Source organism: Temnothorax nylanderi, unplaced genomic scaffold (genome assembly GCF_030848795.1).
Source record: "Temnothorax nylanderi isolate EJ_2023f unplaced genomic scaffold, tnyl_v1.0 TNYL_tig0036_pilon, whole genome shotgun sequence".
Taxonomy (NCBI): domain Eukaryota; kingdom Metazoa; phylum Arthropoda; class Insecta; order Hymenoptera; family Formicidae; genus Temnothorax; species Temnothorax nylanderi.
The window spans coordinates 1,065,599-1,086,335 of NW_027249098.1; the positions used below are offsets into that span (position 1 = coordinate 1,065,599).

The 20,737-nt window shown below is 42.1% G+C and overlaps 1 protein-coding gene across 5 annotated transcripts; it reads right to left on the minus strand.

The window, feature by feature from the left end:
* Positions 1 to 13: 13 nt before the first annotated feature.
* LOC139771178 (uncharacterized) lies at positions 14 to 20,700 on the minus strand. 5 transcript variants are annotated; one of them, XM_071703750.1, is made up of 11 exons: positions 20,272 to 20,700; positions 17,189 to 17,301; positions 12,505 to 12,663; positions 10,234 to 10,618; positions 8,762 to 9,202; positions 7,624 to 7,811; positions 3,488 to 3,617; positions 1,870 to 2,010; positions 1,524 to 1,708; positions 1,231 to 1,442; positions 14 to 963 (listed from the first exon to the last, which is right to left on the minus strand). In XM_071703750.1, exons 2-11 carry the CDS (start codon positions 17,258 to 17,260, stop codon positions 840 to 842), a joined length of 2,037 nt encoding a protein of 678 aa, XP_071559851.1. In that variant the 5' UTR covers positions 17,261 to 17,301; positions 20,272 to 20,700; the 3' UTR covers positions 14 to 839. The 5 variants fall into 5 exon arrangements, with proteins under 5 accessions (XP_071559851.1, XP_071559850.1, XP_071559849.1 ...); XM_071703749.1 differs by having other exon boundaries at positions 12,505 to 12,675; XM_071703748.1 differs by lacking the exon at positions 17,189 to 17,301.
* Positions 20,701 to 20,737: the final 37 nt, after the last annotated feature.

The following is a 20,737-nucleotide window of genomic DNA, read 5'->3' on the forward strand; positions in this document are numbered from 1 at the left end:
AAAAGACAAAAAGTTAATTAATAAGACATTTATTTAAATAACCATCTGACAGCAACTGCATCGATATAAAATCTTGTACGTAAAACGCGTGTTATAAGTTAGAGAGAGACCTGCGACACAGATTGATCGCAAGCCCGTTCGATTATCTTTAACACTTTAATCGGTAAAAACCCCCGAGGCTTCGCTTCGGCGCCTGCTTCAAGTTACACATTCACGTTTCCTGGAAAGAAAAATCGAGATTCCATTCAACGGGAGGAACATCACGCTCGTCGAACGTGATCTTTCGATCGTGATTTTACGATCTCCTGTAAACCGCGCTCGCGCGCTGTGCCGCGCCTCGTCCCGCCACACGTCGTACGATCCATTATGAGTTTAAACTAAAAATAAAATTCGACCGTTCCGAATGTTTATACGTCCGGCCGCGGCGGCGGTTTACATCGAAAACAATCTCGAGTACGCGGACCGTAAACATGACAACACTTCAGCAGCAGCTCGACTTGGAAATCGTGATTTATCGGGAGCGATCGAGTTTCGAAGGTTTCCTCCCTTTCGATCTCCGCGAACGTCCTCCGGGTGAAATGCATCGCTAATATTTTTCGGCGAGGTAAAAACGAACAAACTACGATCTACTTGAGGGACCGCGGCTTCGGATCGACGATCGGCCGGTTACAGGCAACAGCGGAATCGGATAACACGTAAATGATCTCGAATGGATCACAAACACTCTGTCCGTCTTGCTGCTTTAGCGTCAAGCAGATTTCAATAATCTCCCCTCGCGTGTGTTCAATGCGAAGTGAAGTTCTAAACGCGGCCCGTGACCGCGAAAGCTTTACGCTCGACTACTTGCTCTTCTTCTTCGAGCGTGGTGGCTTCGCGATGGAGTTCTCGATCTTGTCCGTGAAATTCGTCCCGTACTTTTCGGAGGTCTTCTCCAAGAAGTCCTGCTGCGAAACCAACGTCACCCTGAAAAATGGCACAAACTTTTATCTTGTCTGAATTAACATTTACCTTAGAATCAGAATTTATTTATTATCTGATAAATGTAATTTAAAGAAGATATCCAAAAATTAATATTTTAATGTTACGTATTTTTTTATACTGCTTGTTATTTTCTAATAAACGTTTCAAATTTTGCTAAGAAGCATTGTAAAGTTCGCAATAGTAAAAAAATGCGATTATAAAGTATCGATTGAAATTCAGGAAGTTTTAATTCTTCGATCAGTATCGTACCTTAACTGGGGCACACTCAACGGCCGCAGAAGACTTTTTACAACAGGTGAGGGCTTCGGCAGAGCCGGACTGCTCGCGCAGAGAGCCGCGCTGGTGAGTTGCGAGACCAGAGAGAAGGTTCGATCGGGGCTGGAGGTGGTGCGGAAGACTTTCTTTATTTTCGACTTCAATCCCGAGGGTTGCGGCATAGGCATCGTAGGTATAGGCGTTACCTAGCATAGTTTGCGTAGGATTTATGTCTTGCAAACGAAAGAGATCCGATTAGGAGGAGGTCTCGATATCGCGCAACGTACCTTTCCCTGCAGGACTTTCGCAGCCAGCTCAGGCTCGCTGCCCCAACGACAGGACGTCGTTCTCTCCAACAGACGATGCCTCGCGAATCTCTCGATCATCTCGGCGCACACGTACCTGCCGCAAAACATCGCCCATTGTTCGGCCCTCAAGCCTCTACCGTGATCGCGTAAGGTAGGATTTGCGCCTAGAAATTAATGAAAATAATTCTCAAACGGCGCAAATTTTAAGAAATATTTTGTGGTCCTTCGTAATAATATATATATCCTTCGTAATAAATAAGTCTTATGTATATATATATCCTTCGTAATAAATATACATAAGACTTATACTGAACTATTTGCTCACCAGCGAACAGAAGAATCTTTGCGCACTTGGTTCTACCTTGAAGGGCGGCTTTCATGAGCGGCGTGAAGCCCAAGGTATTTCTAGCGTCCACCTCGATGTCCGGACACCTCTGCAGAAGGATGTTGAGGCACTCGGTCTGTCCTATCCGCAGATACGTAACAGAAAACATGTACTGACATCATAGGTGCCGGTTTTTTTTCGCGTTCGCGAGTTTTTCCCCTCGTACATTTCATAACCCGCGGTGTTTTGGCTCGGAACGTTTTTCGGCACGCGTCATCGCGGAGTTGCGCTTGTTTGTTGCACGAGACGCTTCCCGCTATTTTCGGCGATTATGTGACGCGATGGGATCCTCGTGCCGGCGCGAAAGCTCTGCCGGGACATTTAAGACCTATGTCTGGACACTTTTATCATTTTAGTTTTTAAATAAGTGTAACGCGAATTAAAATCAAGGATAAAAACATAAGAAAACTATTTTTATCTCTGATTCTTTGATTTTAATTCGCGTTATAACTTATTTAAGGACTAAAATGATAAAAATGTCCAGACATAGGTACGTGCCCAGGCATTAGTACATTTACCTTACTTATTGCTATTCCCTGCATATTATCTCCATTTGCATAAAAATATAACGAGATCATAAAGTCTTAGAGAGCATTTACGTTTGACAGACAAGAGATTACCTGATTTAGTTTGACGAACTAATTTTTTAAATCAGTTTTTCATGAATTTTTCAAATTAATATATATTTTTCTATCCTGTATTGAAGGAATTATATAATTAAAAAAAATTAGTGTTATGAAATGTGAAAGGAAGAAAAGTAGGCAAAGAGGACGAATCTCGTAATCATTTGCTTTCAATATATACGGCCTCATTCGTTATTTTCTCACTTTATTTAAGACTCTAAACGTCACGTCATAAATCTAAATAAGTATCCTCTGCACTTTATCCTGTTATTTTTTTTGTTCATGGTTAATCTGTGACTGCGACGGATGTATACAGTTATTTCGCAGCCACGTGGCCACTTGCCACCTTCTGAGAGGGGATGATTACGCAGCGGAAAAGAAACAGGGGCAAACACAGAGGTAAATTATGTTCTAAACTCACTCGCGCGAATAAACGCATTTTCAAGATTCCTATACGAAAACTAAAACACACCTTTGACGCCTACTCCATCGCCCATGTTCGCGCGTCCAATTGATGCAACGCTTATTCTTGTCACTTTCTCTATGAATAAGCGCGGCCATCCTCCTATTCTGCGTATTTTCGCCCAGGTTCATTTTTGGAACATCGGTTATATCGAAGACGATATTTTGAGCACCAAGAAGAGAAAGGAGCGAAAGAGAAGGGAACATCTCTTTAAGCCATTTAACTCACAAAGTCTAAGATGCTTTTATCTCGATAACATTTATGTTTGCAGCGGCATTGTTATATTAACATTATTAATCGCACGACTCTACTACCGGATATTCCAGAAATCCAGATTCTGGAAAATTGCGAGAGATCAAAGGGATATTGGATTCCCGCAACGCGTCATTCACATTTTCCCGGCAACGTGCGTATCGCGGTCTCACAGAACCGCGCAACCTGATATATTCATAATACGTGATCGATCACTCACCGGCCTGGGCGGCAAAATGGAGCGGCGTGTTGCCCTCGTTGTCGGGCAGATTCGGGTCCACGCCTTCGAAAGAGAGCGCCAGCTCGAGCATCGCCGCCGCGCCGTTCCCAGCCATGTAACTTACGGCCGTCTGCAATGGCAAACAAATAATTCCCGGTTTAGTTTGCGCGCCGAAAGTTTACGCCCGATTACGTAAATTCGCGTTTTCGTGCGGAACATTATTCACCCCTCGGCCTCCGCGCCGCCGACTCGCGCCGTATCGTCAATGTCTCTTTCACGCGTGTTTGACCGTGACATGAAAAACCACGCGTTTCCAACGCGGCACACATTTATGCGGATGTAATCCTCTAAATCCACGCCGATGACTATGAACGCGGAATGAGACACGGGTTTTAAATTAGGATTCGCTGGTTTTCGCTGATCTCATTGTCAGCTGACTCGACAAAAATTTTTTTTCCGATCGAGAAAACGATCCTTGCGCTAAATCGCTACATCCCCTATAGGAGTTGTTAATCGGATTTATCTTTGAATGCCGCGTTTCACCTATTGTCACCACCGTTCCATTGACGCGTGTAAATATATTGAAAAGGGACTGAATATCGCGTTTTATATCGCGATTGTGTTGAGAAGTATGACATCTCGTAGGAAGACGTTCTCATTCCGGCATTGTTTGCTGCCTCCACCGACATCGAGATGGACAATGGACTATCCGTTAAGAATCAATTTATTAAGTGGCTATTGACGTTTGAACGTTATTGCTTTACTTGCGTCAGCGCCCGCCGATATACAAACAGACGTTGAAACACAGACTATGCCAACAAATGCTCGGGAGAAGACGCGTTTGCCTTGAAGACGACGCGTGAACTGTAAATCGGCAAACACAACGCGTTTTATTTCGTTCGTTTTAAATGAAACAGAACCCGCCGATTTAAACAGTCCACACTTTCCTCAATGATATATTTGATACTCCGGGATATTTGTATAGGCTTCGCCTATTTAAACGGATACAATTACTTAATAATTTGTAAAAAAAAAAATTCAGGATAAAATTTTATTTGTAATTTTACATTTTAGATTTTGTATATTTCTTGAAACATGGACAATTCTTCATACGTAATTTAGATAAAGACGGAAATATCAGAAAATTGAGTGAAACTAGAAATAACACGGATGTATTTGGTACGATGAGAACTTTTTTTGAAAGTTTTATAAAAATATTAAATAATTTTCTTTGGACTCCTTATTATTACATCAGTGAATTGGTTTGACTTATTTCATTGTTGCCTAACCCCCAACCTGGAGGATCGGTTCCCTCTCTAAATATAGAAAGCTAGGCAAGATTACTCTCGGTAGGTCATCCCTGCTTTGGAAAGGTCATCCCTGCTTTGGAAAGGTGGCGATCGAATAAAAACCGATAAAAAACGAAATTTTTGGTCGGATTTGAACTCCTCCGGCTCACTAGACCAGCGCACATCTCTTTGCGCCGTATAATCGCCACTGACGATCATTTTCTTTATTATTAGACGGTATAAATAAAATTATATATAAATTTTATTCCTAAATCCATGATTGCCTGAATCCATAATTGAATTTAGGCAATCCCATATATATAATTCTGAATCCTGATGATAAATAATTCAGGATTAGGGTCAACTATTTAGATTCAATCGAAAAATACTAATCACACAATTCTGTTACAAGTAATGAGCAAATTAAAGTAAATCCGTATAATTTCCAGCGCTTTAGTTACTTCTGCACGTAGCGTGTTGACCTCGCGCGAATTCTTCGATCCGCAGCCTCGTTGAATCATCGCCGGCGTTTGTCTCGTGTCACTTAAGGAAAATCGTAAACATATATCTCTCTAATGCCGCATCAGGGTTGATACGTAACCGATCGCTTTAAGTTCGCGGTGCGTGCGGTCGATCGATCGCGAGCACAATTTCTTGACGCGACGTGCGATCTCGTGGCCTTGGAGAGCGGCGATGTTACCGGCGCCTCAGGGTTGTCCGTCACGATTACACGAGACACCTACATCCAGGTTCCCTTCGTCCCCCGACCTTAGACGCGACGTTCGCCGCGACTCCACGAAGGTCGACCGCATTTCTATCTACGGGAAAAGAGACGGGAGCGCGATCCGACTTTAATTGCGACGCGGCACCGCTGCATACGGAATGCGGTCGCAGGCACCCGCGCGGGATCGAGATCACGTGCTTTCGTATCGATCCCAAGAGGCGGGGAGGCATCGGTCAGTTTGGAAAAAGATGCGCGTGTCCAATTTGCACCGAATTGCGCGGTTTCGAAGAACGCGTTTGCAAACAGCGTTCTCCTCTCCGAAATTCACGGCCTTGTCCTCGAACGCAACCGTTCGATAGTAATGAACGTAAGCAGTTATCATCGCGGGACGTTAAACTTCTCATATCATGAGCGTCCTTCGAAACGACGTTAATTACGGTATCTCACATCGCTTCACGAGCTGCCATCACTCAGCGCGCTTTTACTTCTGTCAAACTTATTTTTCAGATTTTTTATATCTAGAATGACACTATGAGATAAGCTTGTAATAAGTAATGCATTGCATTTAAATATTTTATATTTTTCCTCCATTCAATATATATTTCACCGCAAGCTTCAATTGGAAAAGGTAAGCTTGAAAATTTATCTCACCTCTAAAATACAGTGTCTTAAATTAACTAAACGTGTTTAATTAAAAAATTAATTCTAGATCTACCAGAGAGATATGTTCCAGCATTTTTCCCGAGCGATATCATATACATATATTTCCCCTCGGAATAACGCAACCAATCTTATACCTCTCGCGGCGCGATTTTACACCCGGCTTGCCGTAGAGGCGGGCAGAGCTTGGGTGCCCGACGGGCACACAATTCGGTACTTTTCCACGAAGTGCTACATGCACGAGGGGATCGCACGTGGGTACTAATGAAAGCGCCGTGAGCCGTGAGCGTGGAATTTTTGCCGACATCCGCGCGACGGACTGGCGGTCGAATCCGTTTCGTCGAATCGATCCTGCCGCTTAATCTACACGCTGGCTGGCCGGAAAACAGCCTGGTATAATTATACAGAGTTTCGTCAGCAATTAGAAAAGTTCTCCACTATGCCAGTTACGCCGATTATCTGATCGAGATGCACCGTAGTACGAAGCAGCACGAAACACACTAAAAATTTTCATTAGGTTAACAGAGAGATCCCTCTTAGAAAAAACGCTTGAAGCGACGAAGGAGGAAGTCATATATGACATTGTTTACTCATGTTATAAACTATTCACGAATGTGTATTAAATCGTGTTAGTATTTCATCTTTCTGTAATAATAAATCTTTTATATTAATAGTTATCTCCTAATTTTATCGAAGTAACGAAACGAACAGAGTAATATGCGTGAGAAGAGTAATAAATTGTTCATCTCGCGAAACTTCACACCGCTGTTAACTCCCGATCGTCTGTAATCAATCGTCGAGCGGCCCGCAGATGCTTTGCCGTAGTTGCCGTACCTAATATACATTTTTGCATAACGCTCGCGAGAAGCGAAACTCACGCGCCTCGAATCGGCGGAATCCCAGCCGAGTGATTTAAAAATAGACCCATTCGAAGAGTCGAAATTTGTTTCCTGCCGTCGCGCGCGACTCGTTCGGCCTTAATTGCACTTTCATCGATCGCGAATCGCGCGCTGTTAATTACGGATCGCCGCCGGCTTTCCAATACGTCGAATTCGTTTAGCGTAAGCCATTTTGCTCAAATGATCTCCCATTCCGAGGATGCAGTTTCGAAGGAAATCTCAAACAGGATCGACAGACAGAGGCCGATCCAAAGATGAAATAATTCGTGATTCGTTAAACCAATCATTATGCATTTAATAGTTCTTTGTACATTTTCGTTTTCCATATTTTTTCCACGCTTTTTCCCTGTTCCTTCCCATCGATCCACAAATAATGCTGCGCTATTGAATTTTTTATAATTTTACCTAGACACATGTTTTCACAGCACACGCAAACGTATCACCCTGCATCGCACATTATATGCGTTAAGAGAGTAAACGACAGGGAGAATATTGTAAGGCTATTTTTATATTACAGAGCGCAATTAGAGACTAATTCAATTAATTAGAAAATTTTGTACTCACTCTCCCGCTGCTGTCGACCACGTTGACGTCCATACCTTTCAGGCCTACTTTCCGAGCCTGCGCGACAATTTCTTTTAGACCGGTGTCGTCCGCCTCTCTGGCGGCCCTCAGAAGGGCCGTAGGGCCCCCAGAGGGTATTTCCCACGAAGGCGGCACTTTTGGTTTGATCGTCTCTTTGCGTATGTGGTCTGCAAGATTTACATTTGTTTGAATATTTCAAAGCTAATCGCGAATAAATTTTATTAGCTTACCTGCGCAATTGTAACTGTCTAATATATCACAGTTTATTATTGAATAATACACCAATTTTATGCGATAGACTATACTTTGAAATTGATAAATTACACGATCATAAATTACAAGCTTAATAGTTTGTGATATTTTTAGACGAACTCTTTCGCTATATTAAATTATTCGGCATTTATTTCACGTAAAAGAAGATCATATATTGCTTATCGATTTTGTGTCCGCAATTTGTTAAATTCCAATTCGTTAAAGCGACGTTACTGTGTGAATTTTTGGTCGAAAATTTTCACATTAATCAAAGACATACCTTCAGGTTTTAGTGTGAAACAAACATTTATCGAGATTTAAACGTTGTTCTCTTATCAGGTGCTTTTTATCAGTGATGTCACACGTCGGAATCAATTTGTCGACACTAATAAATGACGTTGGTACATGTCAGCGCGAAAAGTTTGTGCAAATAAAAACTCGTCGGCAAATAAGCGTCGCTCGCGTAAAAGCGATAATCCAAAAATCTTGCATCGCGTTGCTACGTAAGGTAATATTGGATTTCAAGTAACTAATTTATTTTTTATTTAAAAAATTTATAAAGCAGCGAAAAGCAACAACTTAATTTGAATTAATCTAATGAAATCTTCATTTAACTATTTATTAAAACAAAGTACAGTTGTTTTATTTATAGTAAAAATTGAGTAAGATAAAGTTAAAAAAGTCAAAGTTAAAAAACTTAGTAAATTAAACAATCAAATTAGAATCAAAGCCATACGGTCCAAGCTTAGATCCTTGACAGCCTTATATTCTCTTATTATTAGTAAGTTAAAGATTTTATCTGTAATACCGTGTGTAAAATTTGCGAAATCATCATCGAGCGAACATCACGTAATGCAGAACTCACCTTGAAGCACGCCTTTGCGATAGACCTTGGCTTCGTGGACGGCAGCCTTCCGGTATGGCGCGCGTTTTTCCTCGAAGCTGGTATCGGAGCTGAAAGAGACCGACTTCTTCACTCCGACGCCCTTCTTCTTCAAGCTCGTCAATAACGTCTGGGCGCTTGGCGACGGCCGCAGAGCACACAGTCCAGCGTCGTCGTCGTCGTTTGTCAAGATCGAGAAATAGCCCTTCGGGCCGGCGTATCTCGAGGACGAACCGCGAAGCTCGTAGCCGTCGGACGGCCTGAGAAACTTAGCTAACTCGTCGTCCGGCGAATTTCTCTCGGCGAGTTTGCTGGAGGGATGATGATGATGATGATGCGCTAGGCTCGCCAGGAAGGCGGAAGACCTCTTCAGGATGCCCTCCTCCGGTACCCGCTGTAACGTTCTTTCCCTCACTGGAAGACCTGCGGAGTCACGGCACTATATTTAGCCACTGTTATTTCTTATCCGAGATGTCTCGCAGTACCCTCAGCAGCCTGCAGTCGCAGGCTTAAATAGGTGCCGTTTAGCGGCATGCAGATGTTCGCGTCATCGTTGATTGTCATAAAAAATATTAAGTAAGCAGATCGTGGGGTAGATCGCGTCGCGTGTGCTTATAGAACTTCGCGCGTCGTTAGAATCGACGTGGGCCGAAAGTAAACATTTATTTTGTTTCGCTCCAGTCTGAGCTGACAAGTTGCGACGTGCACGAAACGCGAGTCTTAGAAAATTAGATCATATAAATAGAAAGGTGTCCCCTTTCACTTTGAAACAAATTACTGGATCCTCCAGTAAGAGATTACTATAATTAACTTGATTTGTTTCACATCGAACGAAACACTTTTATTAGTTTTTAATTAATATAGTATGTTCTGTTTATAGTCTCGTGTCGAAAACGGGTTCACCGTGTTTACATAACTCGTGGTTTCAATTACAATTCTAATAGAGAATTCAGAAGCTACAAGATACGTGATTTTCGTTAGATATTGTTGTTTCGCGTCAGGTAACCCGTGCGGCGAATAGGGCGAAAATACAAATTATCACGGCATGCACGTCAGCATTTCCACAGCCAAGTAGTCATTAGAGAGATATAGATAGTACAGGAAATTAACTTTTCCGTCGAAAATAATTTTATCGCAGCTTTCGGCACGTATTTAGAACAGCTGATGACGATAATCTCTCCTTCCAACCTGAATGAACGAACATTTACGATGCTTAGGTATCCAAAAAACATAAATGATATATATTACCATAAAAAATAACCGTGCAAAAATTGGTGCATTTATTAAAAGTCTACCGATACTCATTAGTTGGAGTTTCTCTTATAAAAAAAATTATATTTTGATTTAAAAAAAAAGTAAAAAGAAGTTATAAAACTGATAAATAAAGGGTATAAAGTAGATTAATGAGTAATGGGCGACGTATCATTTGAGAGTTTAGAAATTATGCAACGCACCTTCCTTCAAATCCTTCGGCACGGAAGCGGACTTGATTATACCTCGTTGGATGCCCCTTGAGATTCCCGGTCTCGCTGAGTCCTTCGACACGTCCTTCGGTTTCCTCGACTCCTCTGAGGCGAGGATGCCGCTCCGAGCGGTCTCCTCCTTGTGGATTCTCCCGTTTACGATCGACGACGCTCGTCTCTTGGTAATGACGCTGGTCGTCGTCGTCGTCGTCGTTTCACTCGCGGTGCGGTTATTTCGAGCAAGTTCGCCCCTAGAGGCGACGATGCTGTAGTTGTTAACCACGCAATAGGCAGTGCCCGATGATGTGCATTTCACGCGTCTGCGTGGGCCGCTTTCTTGCCACCTGGCCTGCTCCTCGAAGATCCGTCGGACTTTCTGCCGAAACGCACGAAACGACGGAAATTAGTCTCGAGAGAGAAACTGAAATTCACATATTGACCGGTGCCTCGCACTTCGCTTGATTAGAACTCGGCCCGATTATCCGTAAACTCAGTAATTTACCCAACAAACTTTATTTTTGTTTATCATGGAACCTGAGGTTCCAAAGCTTTCATTATCAAGAAGATTAAAATAATATGTTTCTAAGTTTTTAAGATTTTAGTTTTACATAATCTAACAAAATCGTGACTTTGATAATAAACAGTTGTAAATTAAAATAACTTTTTTTCCGTCAAAATTAACTTCTTTATCAAAACCAAACAAGTAACTTCCGTCGCCAGTAAATAATTCAAAACAGCAGTCGTTTTATTCGATCCAACTGGCCAAACTGGATTAATATAAACGACGTTCAATGTAGCTGAAGTTAATAATACATATACATATAAACGACGCTCAATTTGCCAGCCGTTACTAAAACACCTATGTATCTATTAGTATCTAACTCCTCTCTTAATTATTATTAAGGTTGAACACAATTTGGTCAGAATTTTCGCTCAGAATTTTTCTTCGCATTGTAATGAATACCGACGCTATATATATATATATTTATTTACGAATTACGCGTATCATAAGTGATCCGTGTTAACAGAGACTCCAAGTTCATATTAGGAATTTATTCACTCACAACACAAATTATTCACCGAATACCGTCGCAAATACCGAAGAAAAGATTAACGAATTACACGCACTCCGAAAGGTGATTCTCCTCTCACGAGATCTGTGACGTCCCTCGATCACGCGTCGGCTAATCCGCTCGCTGGACCCGCTCCAGTCGCACGATCCTCCTCGGAAAGCGACTCGTGCCTTCCTGACGAGTTCGCAAGACGTACACGCGGGAAAGTTCTAGCCGGCTCTCTTTAAACGCGCTATTTATATGTCAGTTAAGCTCTCGCGTCGGTCGGTGCCTCGGGTGCGCACGTATGTACACACACGCGTTATTAAGGCACGAATATACGAGTCACATTTCACGTTTTCCTTATACGTTCACGAGCGTCTTCGTTGCGCACTTACACGTCTTCCGCACTTCCCCGGAAGCCTCGTGAATCGCGAAAAATAATTAATAAGAAAGTTTCTATCTAAAAATTATAGAGTATTTTCGATTGAATTTTAAAATTGTCTGTAACTACAGCGAGTACTTCAAAAATTAAATCCTAAGTAACGCACGGTTTTTAAGAAATTCCAAGACAAACGATAAACTATTACTATTTGAATAAAAAAAAAAGTTTCTACGCTATCTTTAACATCTGCGTAATAACTAGCGATTATGTGAATATTTATATAAACCATTGAAATTCATTATTAAATAACATTAAAGTATGATATCAAGTTCGCGGCAAGAGGAGAAATTTTCTTTAACAATGTCTCAAAATAGTAATACCGCTCACGTTAAAAAATATACGTAATTACGTTTAAGCACCAAACATTGATCGAAACTGGAGTAATTTACTTCGGGATCGATCTATAATAGATCACTTCACACGAAGACGCCGCGCCGCGGCGTCTAGCTTATTATACGCGTCGCCGCGTGTACCGCACAAACTGCCTATCAGCCAGTTTTTTTCCTCGCTCACAATGTTGTGTCTAACTTCGCGGGCCGTTGAATGCGCGAGAGAGAGTCCGATATCGCGCGGCGACACTTTGCGGAGGAGTCGCGCATCCCGCGAGATAGACTACCGCTCTTCGCTCTCCGGAGGCCGCGAGACGTCGCGCGACCGACCCGTCGACGTCGACGTGATACGCGTCGACGTAATGAAAACGAGGATGCACGACGAAGGAGAGAGTGAGAGAGAGAGAGAGAGATAGATAGATAGATAGAAGCTTACTTGCTGAGTGGTGGTCGGCTGTACAGTGGAGACAACGACGTTGTCGCTCCTATTGGTAACGCCGCCGGTGACCATGGACGTGGTGGTGGTTTCATTGCTCGCCGCATGTTTCACCCTACGACCACCTACCATCGTCGAAGGTCGGGTCTCCGTGATAGGCTGGAAAAAGTGCTATTCGCAAGTCCGCTTTATGACTCGGGATAATAATACGATCTCGAAGCGGCGAGATTCGATGTAAGAGAGAGAGAGAGAGAGAGAGAGAGGGAGGGAGGGAGAGAGAGAAAAGAACTCCGATAATTATCAGGAATTTATTTTCAAATTACTTTTCCTTTCTCTGTGCTTCGAAGTTCATAATTCAAGAGATCGTGAAATTCAATGGGAGAAAGGAAAAGAGCATTCTATCAATAGGGCCGACAGATAGCCATTCGTTTAGGTTCTTTTCCCGGACGAGATTTATGCTCGACCGAGAAACCTAACGGCGCACTGCGGAGGCTGTAATATATAAATTAAAACGCACTCACTGTGTGGGAGACACACTTTTATCACCGGGAACTCGAATCAGTTCTCCTGTCACGCAAACGTCGTGATTTCCGCCGAAGCGCGCTGGAATCGCTTCTTCAACCTACATTTCTTTTTATTGTTCCGCGACTCATCGACACATACGCTGAAAATTACGAGCAACACGTGACAAAGTTCGATCGAGAAATTCTATTGATTATCGCAATATATTCCTTTCTAGATTGAATTCGCAGCTTCGTCGCAAAATTAATAATGTGTCTACCTTTCATTATTTTAGCTTCATCATTTTTTATCATCTCTCATGGTACATTTTTACGTAATTTATTATATTATTTTCTACATCTCTTTTATTATTTTATTCTTTATTATTATACTATACTATATGAATATTTTAATTGGCATTATATAAACATATATCGTATTTAAATAAATATATTGTGAGTTCTTTGAGAGGTTCTTCTCCCAGAATAGACGCGCGTACCTTCGAAAAGGAGGAATTTTCCTTTTCATTCGTATACCTTTTCAGGATTTCTAATCAGACAAATACTGCAATTCTTCCGACGAGAGCGCGTTTCGCGGATCAAATTGTCCCCATCTCTTTTTTCCTTCATACTCGTCGGCGCGCCGTTAACTTCACGGTTGGCGGAAATTACTCTCCAAATCCGTGGTGAAAAGCGAGCGAGACGATTTCGACGCTAAATCTAACTTCACGGTACCCGTATAAAATTGCGCTTTCATCTCCCGAACGCGCGCGCGGTTATTTCGGCGTCGTAACAGCGCACGATATTATCCTGTCATCGTGTAGCTTCTGGCTGTCCGCCAATATTTTGAACTTTCCAATGTACACCGGCTTATCGATCTCCTTCGACATTTTCGGCGATACCGGCTTTGAATGACGAAAGCATGTGATAAAGAAGAAGTTTTAGCAGTAAGCTACGTCCAAAATTCCGTCATCAATATTCTAAGTCTTCTTTCACTTCTTCTTCTCCGACTTCAATGAACCTCGATAACCGATAGCTATACTGACGGAGTTTTAAATAGAATTTTAAATAATTTTAAGAGAATTACAAAAAAATGCGCTTAAAGTTAGAGTTTTAAATAGAATTTTAAGTAGTTTTAAGAGAATTACAAATATGCGTTTAAAGTTCGAATGTAAAAAAAAGTCGCTAGGAAGAACACGTGATTATATCTTTCCTAAAGGTCGTTTAATTCTAAATCGCCAAGCACAGTCAGTATAACTGGCGACAATTACGCGTAGCTTATTGGGACGGGGATTCTCTCTCGTGAGAGAGAGCAACGACAGTTAACACGACCAATGTATATATAAGAGACCTCGAGATTTCGCCTCGTTACGTGAGTTGCGGATGGACGAAACTGGCACGAGCCGACTATGGTAAATGGGCGCCGGAGTTATCGCCCCAGTTATCGAGTTTTCGTCGCTCGATTCCGCCGTGTTTGCTCTCTCTTCCCCTGAATAGACCGTTTCATATCCAAACAATTGCGTCGCTCCCGTGAAAGCTTCCGTCGGAGTCGACGCGAGCAGGCCGTATGGGACAATATCGGATGCTGTAAAATACGACGCTCGTGCATCTGTCCGCCGGTCCACCGTCCGGATGATCAATGGCCGGAAGAACGATCGCCGTTTGTCACAGAGAGAGAGAGAGAGAGAGAGAGAGAGAGAGAGAGAGAGAGAGAGAGGAGAGAAAAAAGCAGATCTCGTTGCGCGCAACAAATTTTACGTGAGACATTTTCTCGAGGTGGACGTTTTCGTTTACGCGGACGATCCTTTGTCTATCAGCAAACGCGCCGTCACCGCAGGCATGATAAGAGCAGCTGATTAATCAAAGCGGCGAAACACTATCGTGACGAAAGATTAGTTGCGGTGTCATATATTGCAGTTGGAATTTCAATAATATGACGTCAGTGGGAGCTACCACGTTTCATCGGTGCTTAAAGCACGTGTTTCGAGTGAATGAACACGTGGCCACGTATAATGTCGTTTAATCCCATATTAACCGGATAAATACCTCACATTTTAAAAATTATTCTCTGTATTATCGCACAACTGACTCTCTGTTCTCTTATAATGATAGCTGGAATCGTTTTGAAAGTAATAGCTTCATTAGTACGTAGATGTTTTTTTAATCAATTATTTAATTTGACGCAGGATATGCGATATCCTACTTGAGTAACAGTGTGTAAGCCTTTCTCTCCCCGACGAAATAAATATTTAAAATATAGATTACTAAAAAACGGAGAAGTGTGCTCTTAGACGCGCCGCGAGTGCACTTGCGAATTAACGAGGCTCGCGTAAGGAATATCCGGGATTTAATGCGCCGGGAGACCGACTCTCGACCTCCAATTCGACATCGAGATCGATATCTCATCCGATGCGCGTAACGCTGATTTATAAACGCCAGGCGTCGTTTCGGCCGCCGTAACTCCATCGAGGGAACGTCAGTGATCAGCGCCAGGCGGAAGCTCCATCTGATTGACTTTCAGCCGTGCGTGCCTTCTGACATTGATTGACCGTACCGCATGAGAACCCGTCGTTCTGGCAGCCACTACGTTACGGCATACGTAACTCGAAAGCTCGAACGCCGATCAAGTCTTATCTATCATTAGTCGCGCCGTTTCCATTGGCGTTTCACGAAAGATGCGAAATCGAACGGATTTCATTTGTAACACGCTACTATGTTCACGGTACATGCACAGAATCTCTTAGAACTTCCGAAGAGAGGAAATCTGTTTAAAAAAATAAAATTGAAATAAAATACTTAAGTTTGTAATAAATTATATATTGAAATTACATATGGAAGATGTTAGAGAAAGGGTTCAAATGTCTGAAAAGAAATTTAAGCTTTTTTAATTATTCCAAGCGAAATGCGATATTAACCACAAGAGAAATTAAATGATCGAGAAGATAGCCATATTTCAGGAGTATGGAGAAACAATTACGGAATGCTGCACCGTGTAAAATGTCATTTGGATTAAGAGTGACATTTATGAATAGATAAGACTGTATTTGATGGGGATCGAGAAATGGATGAGGAACGTGCGCCAAATGGTAGAGGGATACGGCGCCGATAAGAGCGTCAGGAGGGTGAGGCGCGCAGAAACCGAGCACGCGAGCTTCTAATCGCTCCGTCTCAAAAGAGACGCGATGCTTTTCGTGCCAAGGTCGGCACCCTCAATGATTTCGGCATCGGAACGTAGCTCGAACGTAGAAAGATGTAGGTTCCTCTTCCCGTGAAAAAAATTTCATGGTGAAAATTATTCGGCCGTAGCGTCATCGAGAAACGCGAGGCGCTCCTCTTTTTTTAAACCTTCGCGCACGCAACTTCCGCGAATTACCTCCCTTCGGGGCACTTAAAAATATAATTTGCTAATTACTGGGTAAATGAGTACGTTGCACTCGTAAGTCTCGTGACACTCCTGGGAAACGGGCAGACCTCTATATTGCGAAAAAAGGACTTTGGTAATTTAATTTATATTTTATTTGTATCGTTTACTTATCTTTAAACTATGACATTTGTTGTGATCTGTAGTAACTGTATTTTACTTTTGTAATTATATTAAAAAGAGTTTAAAACTAATTCTTTATATTAATAACATAAATTACGTCGCTATTTCACTTTCTACATAAAATTAGTTTTAATAGGATAAAATTATTATTACAGCACGAAAGAGAGAAAAAAAAGATTTTTAATTATAGACTTATATAATCTTCTTAGAGAGTCAGTATATATATCTTATAGTAAAAAAAAAGAATAAGCAAGGAGAAGTGATTTGAAATATTATCTAATGGCTTCGTAAGAGCAAGTTCTAATTAAATTCAGATTTGATCCAAATTCCGACACGCCATAACGAGCATGAAGGAAAGTATTGATAATTTCCTAGGACGCGATACGACTTATTAAGACTTCGCACGTGCCTATTCACCGAAGTTACTAATAAGTATTAATGAGTCTCACGCGATATCATGCTGAAATAATGACGACGCTCGCTTCAGAGTCACGTGCACCGCCGTGTCGTTGACATTTTCGAGACGCGATCGTAATCTCGAGAATAAGCCAGCTCCGCGATTCGACACGCGGTCTTAACGAAGCTCAAAGCTCCTCTTAATAAATATAAGCGTGTCTCGCGGAAGAGACATATTACTAACCGGTTTAAATTTGATTTTAGACGGTGTGATAGCCAAGAAGCTGGAGTCCGTAAGCGTGCCGCTCAAGACCATGACCGTGGTCGCTCACGCTGCAATCTGGCTCTTTCGGAATACTGAAAGAAGTCAGTTGAATTTTTAATTCTGTCCAAACGTCTTCTTCGCCTTTAACAGTTATTTACATTTTATTATAGAGATTTTTGAAGCTTTTTATATTTACATTTTGTTACAGAGGTTTACCTAAAAGCAATTTCTGAAAGATTTCTTATTTCAGGTTTAATTTACTTCACATGCGTGCAACGACATGTGTAATTGAATATTTTTATATTATATCTTTGAAAATTATTTCTCTCTTACTAGAAAATCAATTTGTATTGTATGTTGATTTGCATCGTGCAAATTAATGTAAACGTATTTAATTGTCTAACAAGATACACACTGGATGATTACGACAATTGTACAATATTAATACGTTGACTGTTAATATCATATATGAGAAGGTCATTCGTGACCACCGCCTGACTTCAGCGCCCTGATGATTATTGGTGACGCGCGATAGTTTTTAAAACGCTTGTAGAGAACAAATGTCATCTAACATAAAATTTTAAATGGTGTAAATAGCTAGATAACACTGCAAAGTAAAAATATGCGTTATTCAATGCAGTACCCAGAGAATGTAGCCTTATTTAATCATGGTATACAATATTTTATTGTTATATGCTTAATAAAATTTCTATTGTGGTGTGCACAAGATAAAACACACGAAACTTTTTAAGCAGACAACGTGTCAATGAATGAGTTGAAAAAAATTCTTTTACGCTTAAACATATTATTCACATTCGTCAATATGTGGATATTCAAATTGCGACCGAAACTCGCAGAGCGGGTTCTGCCACACGAAAAGTTTAACATGACCTTTCCGGCTCATTGTCAGACTAATCCCGGTGGTTGCGCCTCTCGGTCATGGTCTGAAACGTGATTCTTTCGAGTATCTGTACTCGAGCCAGATAGTACGCCATGCGTGTTCTAAATCCGTATCACACAATTAGGCGCCTTAGACGAGAGCGGTGGAGTCTTGTATTCTTCACGCGCCCACTCCGTGCGCAAAGTTATAAATTATAAAACGTTATCTCGAACTTATCACTTTCAGGAGCGCGTTTATGCAAAGCGTTTTATCGTTTACAAATGTGTTATCAAATTCCAAATAAAAAGTGATAGATTTAAAAGTGCATTAATCGCGTCCCTCTGATCTCTTAGGAATAAACAAGATTCCTATTCACTCTTGGAACGTCAGCGAAGTAAATAAATGGAGATCGTCGGTGAACAGATCGGTGATTCGAACGGAACGCGCACGGCTGATTCTAAATCAGTTACCTTTGCGCAACCGGTGTCTTCTATTCTTGAGTTACGATCGAAATACGATGCTCGCGAGGGCTCTCTTCGGAAACAACGCGGCGGCGGCGACGAACTTCGCACCATTTGCGCGAGCGATATTGAAACGCGCGCGAATATCGAGCTCGTTTTTCCACCACCGGCCGACCCCTCAGGATCGTTCGCTCGTCAAGGGGTTGATTGGCTACTGGGCCAAAGTTTAAATTGCACCCTCGCAATTCTCACGAGGGCTGGAGCGCGAGGCCTCGTCGTCCACGCAGGCGCGAATTTCAGCCAGGTGTTACGATGCCCCGCTGATGGAAAATTAGAATGTGCTTCCGCGCGAATTCGAGGATCGGCGCGTCGCATTCCCAGATACATCGATACATGTAAAAGCCCGCGGCGGTATTCTAATTGCATCGCGATTTACGGCGCGTACGCGTATCCGTACATACGTCGAGACCGCGGCGGATTCGAGATTGATTAAAACGGGCAACATCATTTGGCAGCAAAACAAAAGCACTGGTTCTAACAGCAGACGGAAACTGAGATCGGTATAATCTTGACGTACTTAATTTTAGCCCTATGGAAAAATAAATTTCACGTCAATTTTGCGTTTTTCTCCACGAACAAGTTGGTGGATTATTTTCGTATGTCGAAGAGTCGAAATCCGAAATCGTCGCGATTGTACCTGCCTTACGCCAAATGACGTCATGGAGCTCTTTATTTTTTTTTCTCAACGTACGGAAATTTTATTTCTCGTGTCTCTACGTTTTCCCGATTCCTACTTTTTAAATTGTTTAATTGCGAACTTCAACGGCCAGAAATCGGTAGTAGGTCGCAGAAACTACGGCGTTCGTTCGGAATTGTGCGGGGCGAGACAGAATTAAGCTCCTCAATTATTTTCTCGTTTTTCATTCTATTTTTACGTCGTACGTGGCACGCGGTCGCCGCGTTGCACGTGCTCGCGGCTACATTCGATGATTCAAGATCAATTAGAGAATTCGCTATAACTAAAAATACAACATCCGTGACCACTGTAAGCTCCTCCTCTCTCGTACTCGTTTTCACTCTTCTTTCACGCTTCTTCAAAATTATATGCTTGGTCGAGACTGTTAAAAGAACTTTTAACATTGAACGGAACAAACTTGTCGACAATAAGAAAATGTAATTTTTCTGAAACACCTAATGCGGGAATCGCGGTTCTTCTCCCTGATTCGTGATTGCACGCAAGCGAAGTTATCGCGCTTGATTCTAAGCGCGACAGCTGAGTAAATCCAGCGCAAATCAATTCAGCGATATTAGTCAAGGAGACGCTTCCGTTGTTTCGGTGCGGAAAGCTTTTTGCAAACTGAGAGTGCTTTTGATATCCTTATCAGTTTTATCTTCTTTACATCGAGAAATGTATGATTAACGTTAAAAGCAAAGAGATTGAGACTTTATTTGAGAATTTTTTTTGCTAAGCTCTACAATACTCTTTTTTAATACACAAACGTATCCAGATTTATTTATTATTTTATATTTATATCAGAGAGGTGTGATCTAGTACTCGATTTTCAAATCAATGTGAATGTAAATGTATAGGGACGGAAGCGAAAACTTGTTATGTTCTCGCTAGTTAAGGTTTTTTCAAAAATTCGGCATTCTCTTGGATGCAAGACGATTGGCAAAGATACCGTTTCCCGTTGTTTGCCAATCCCCAAAATTTAACTTACCCGGATTATCGATTTCTGGCTAAAAGCCGCCGTATAGTAGCCATCGGTGTCATCGTTAACCAGAATTGTCGTGTGTCGGGTGAGAAGCATTTACATAACGTTGCCCGATGTACACGCGATTGATGAGTCGCCCATTAACGTCGAGACGATGATGTCGCTCGATCCGCCGTTACGAGTGATCGCATCGTGGAAATATAACGCGCACATATAACGCGCGTAGTTCGCGTGGACGGTGATCACTTCCGAATTATTGTCGCGCATTGTGTCTGCCCGTACTAAAACGATCTGGAGAGAGCGCCGCGGCTTCATGCGGGGTCTGCGGGGACGTGGTGTCGGGCCGGCGAGGAGCGCGTATGCTATTTCTGATTTCTGCCGATCGGATATTTCTTCGGATCGGGCGCGATTAATAAAGGCGACCGGTGAAAAGTGGGCGCGTGTCGATGATCGCACAATGGTACGCGTCGAA

Bases quoted from the DNA above. Each gene is read 5' to 3' on its own strand.
- LOC139771178 (XM_071703746.1), bottom strand. From the start codon at position 18,664: ATGGTGCGAAGTTCGTCGCCGCCGCCGCGTTGTTTCCGAAGAGAGCCC. The intron at 12,664-18,559 runs GTAACTGATTTA...CACTTTTTCCAG, and splicing joins AAGACACCGGTTGCGCAAAG to CCTATCACGGAGACCCGACC. The intron at 964-1,230 runs GTACGATACTGA...GCCATTTTTCAG, and splicing joins TTGAGTGTGCCCCAGTTAAG to GGTGACGTTGGTTTCGCAGC.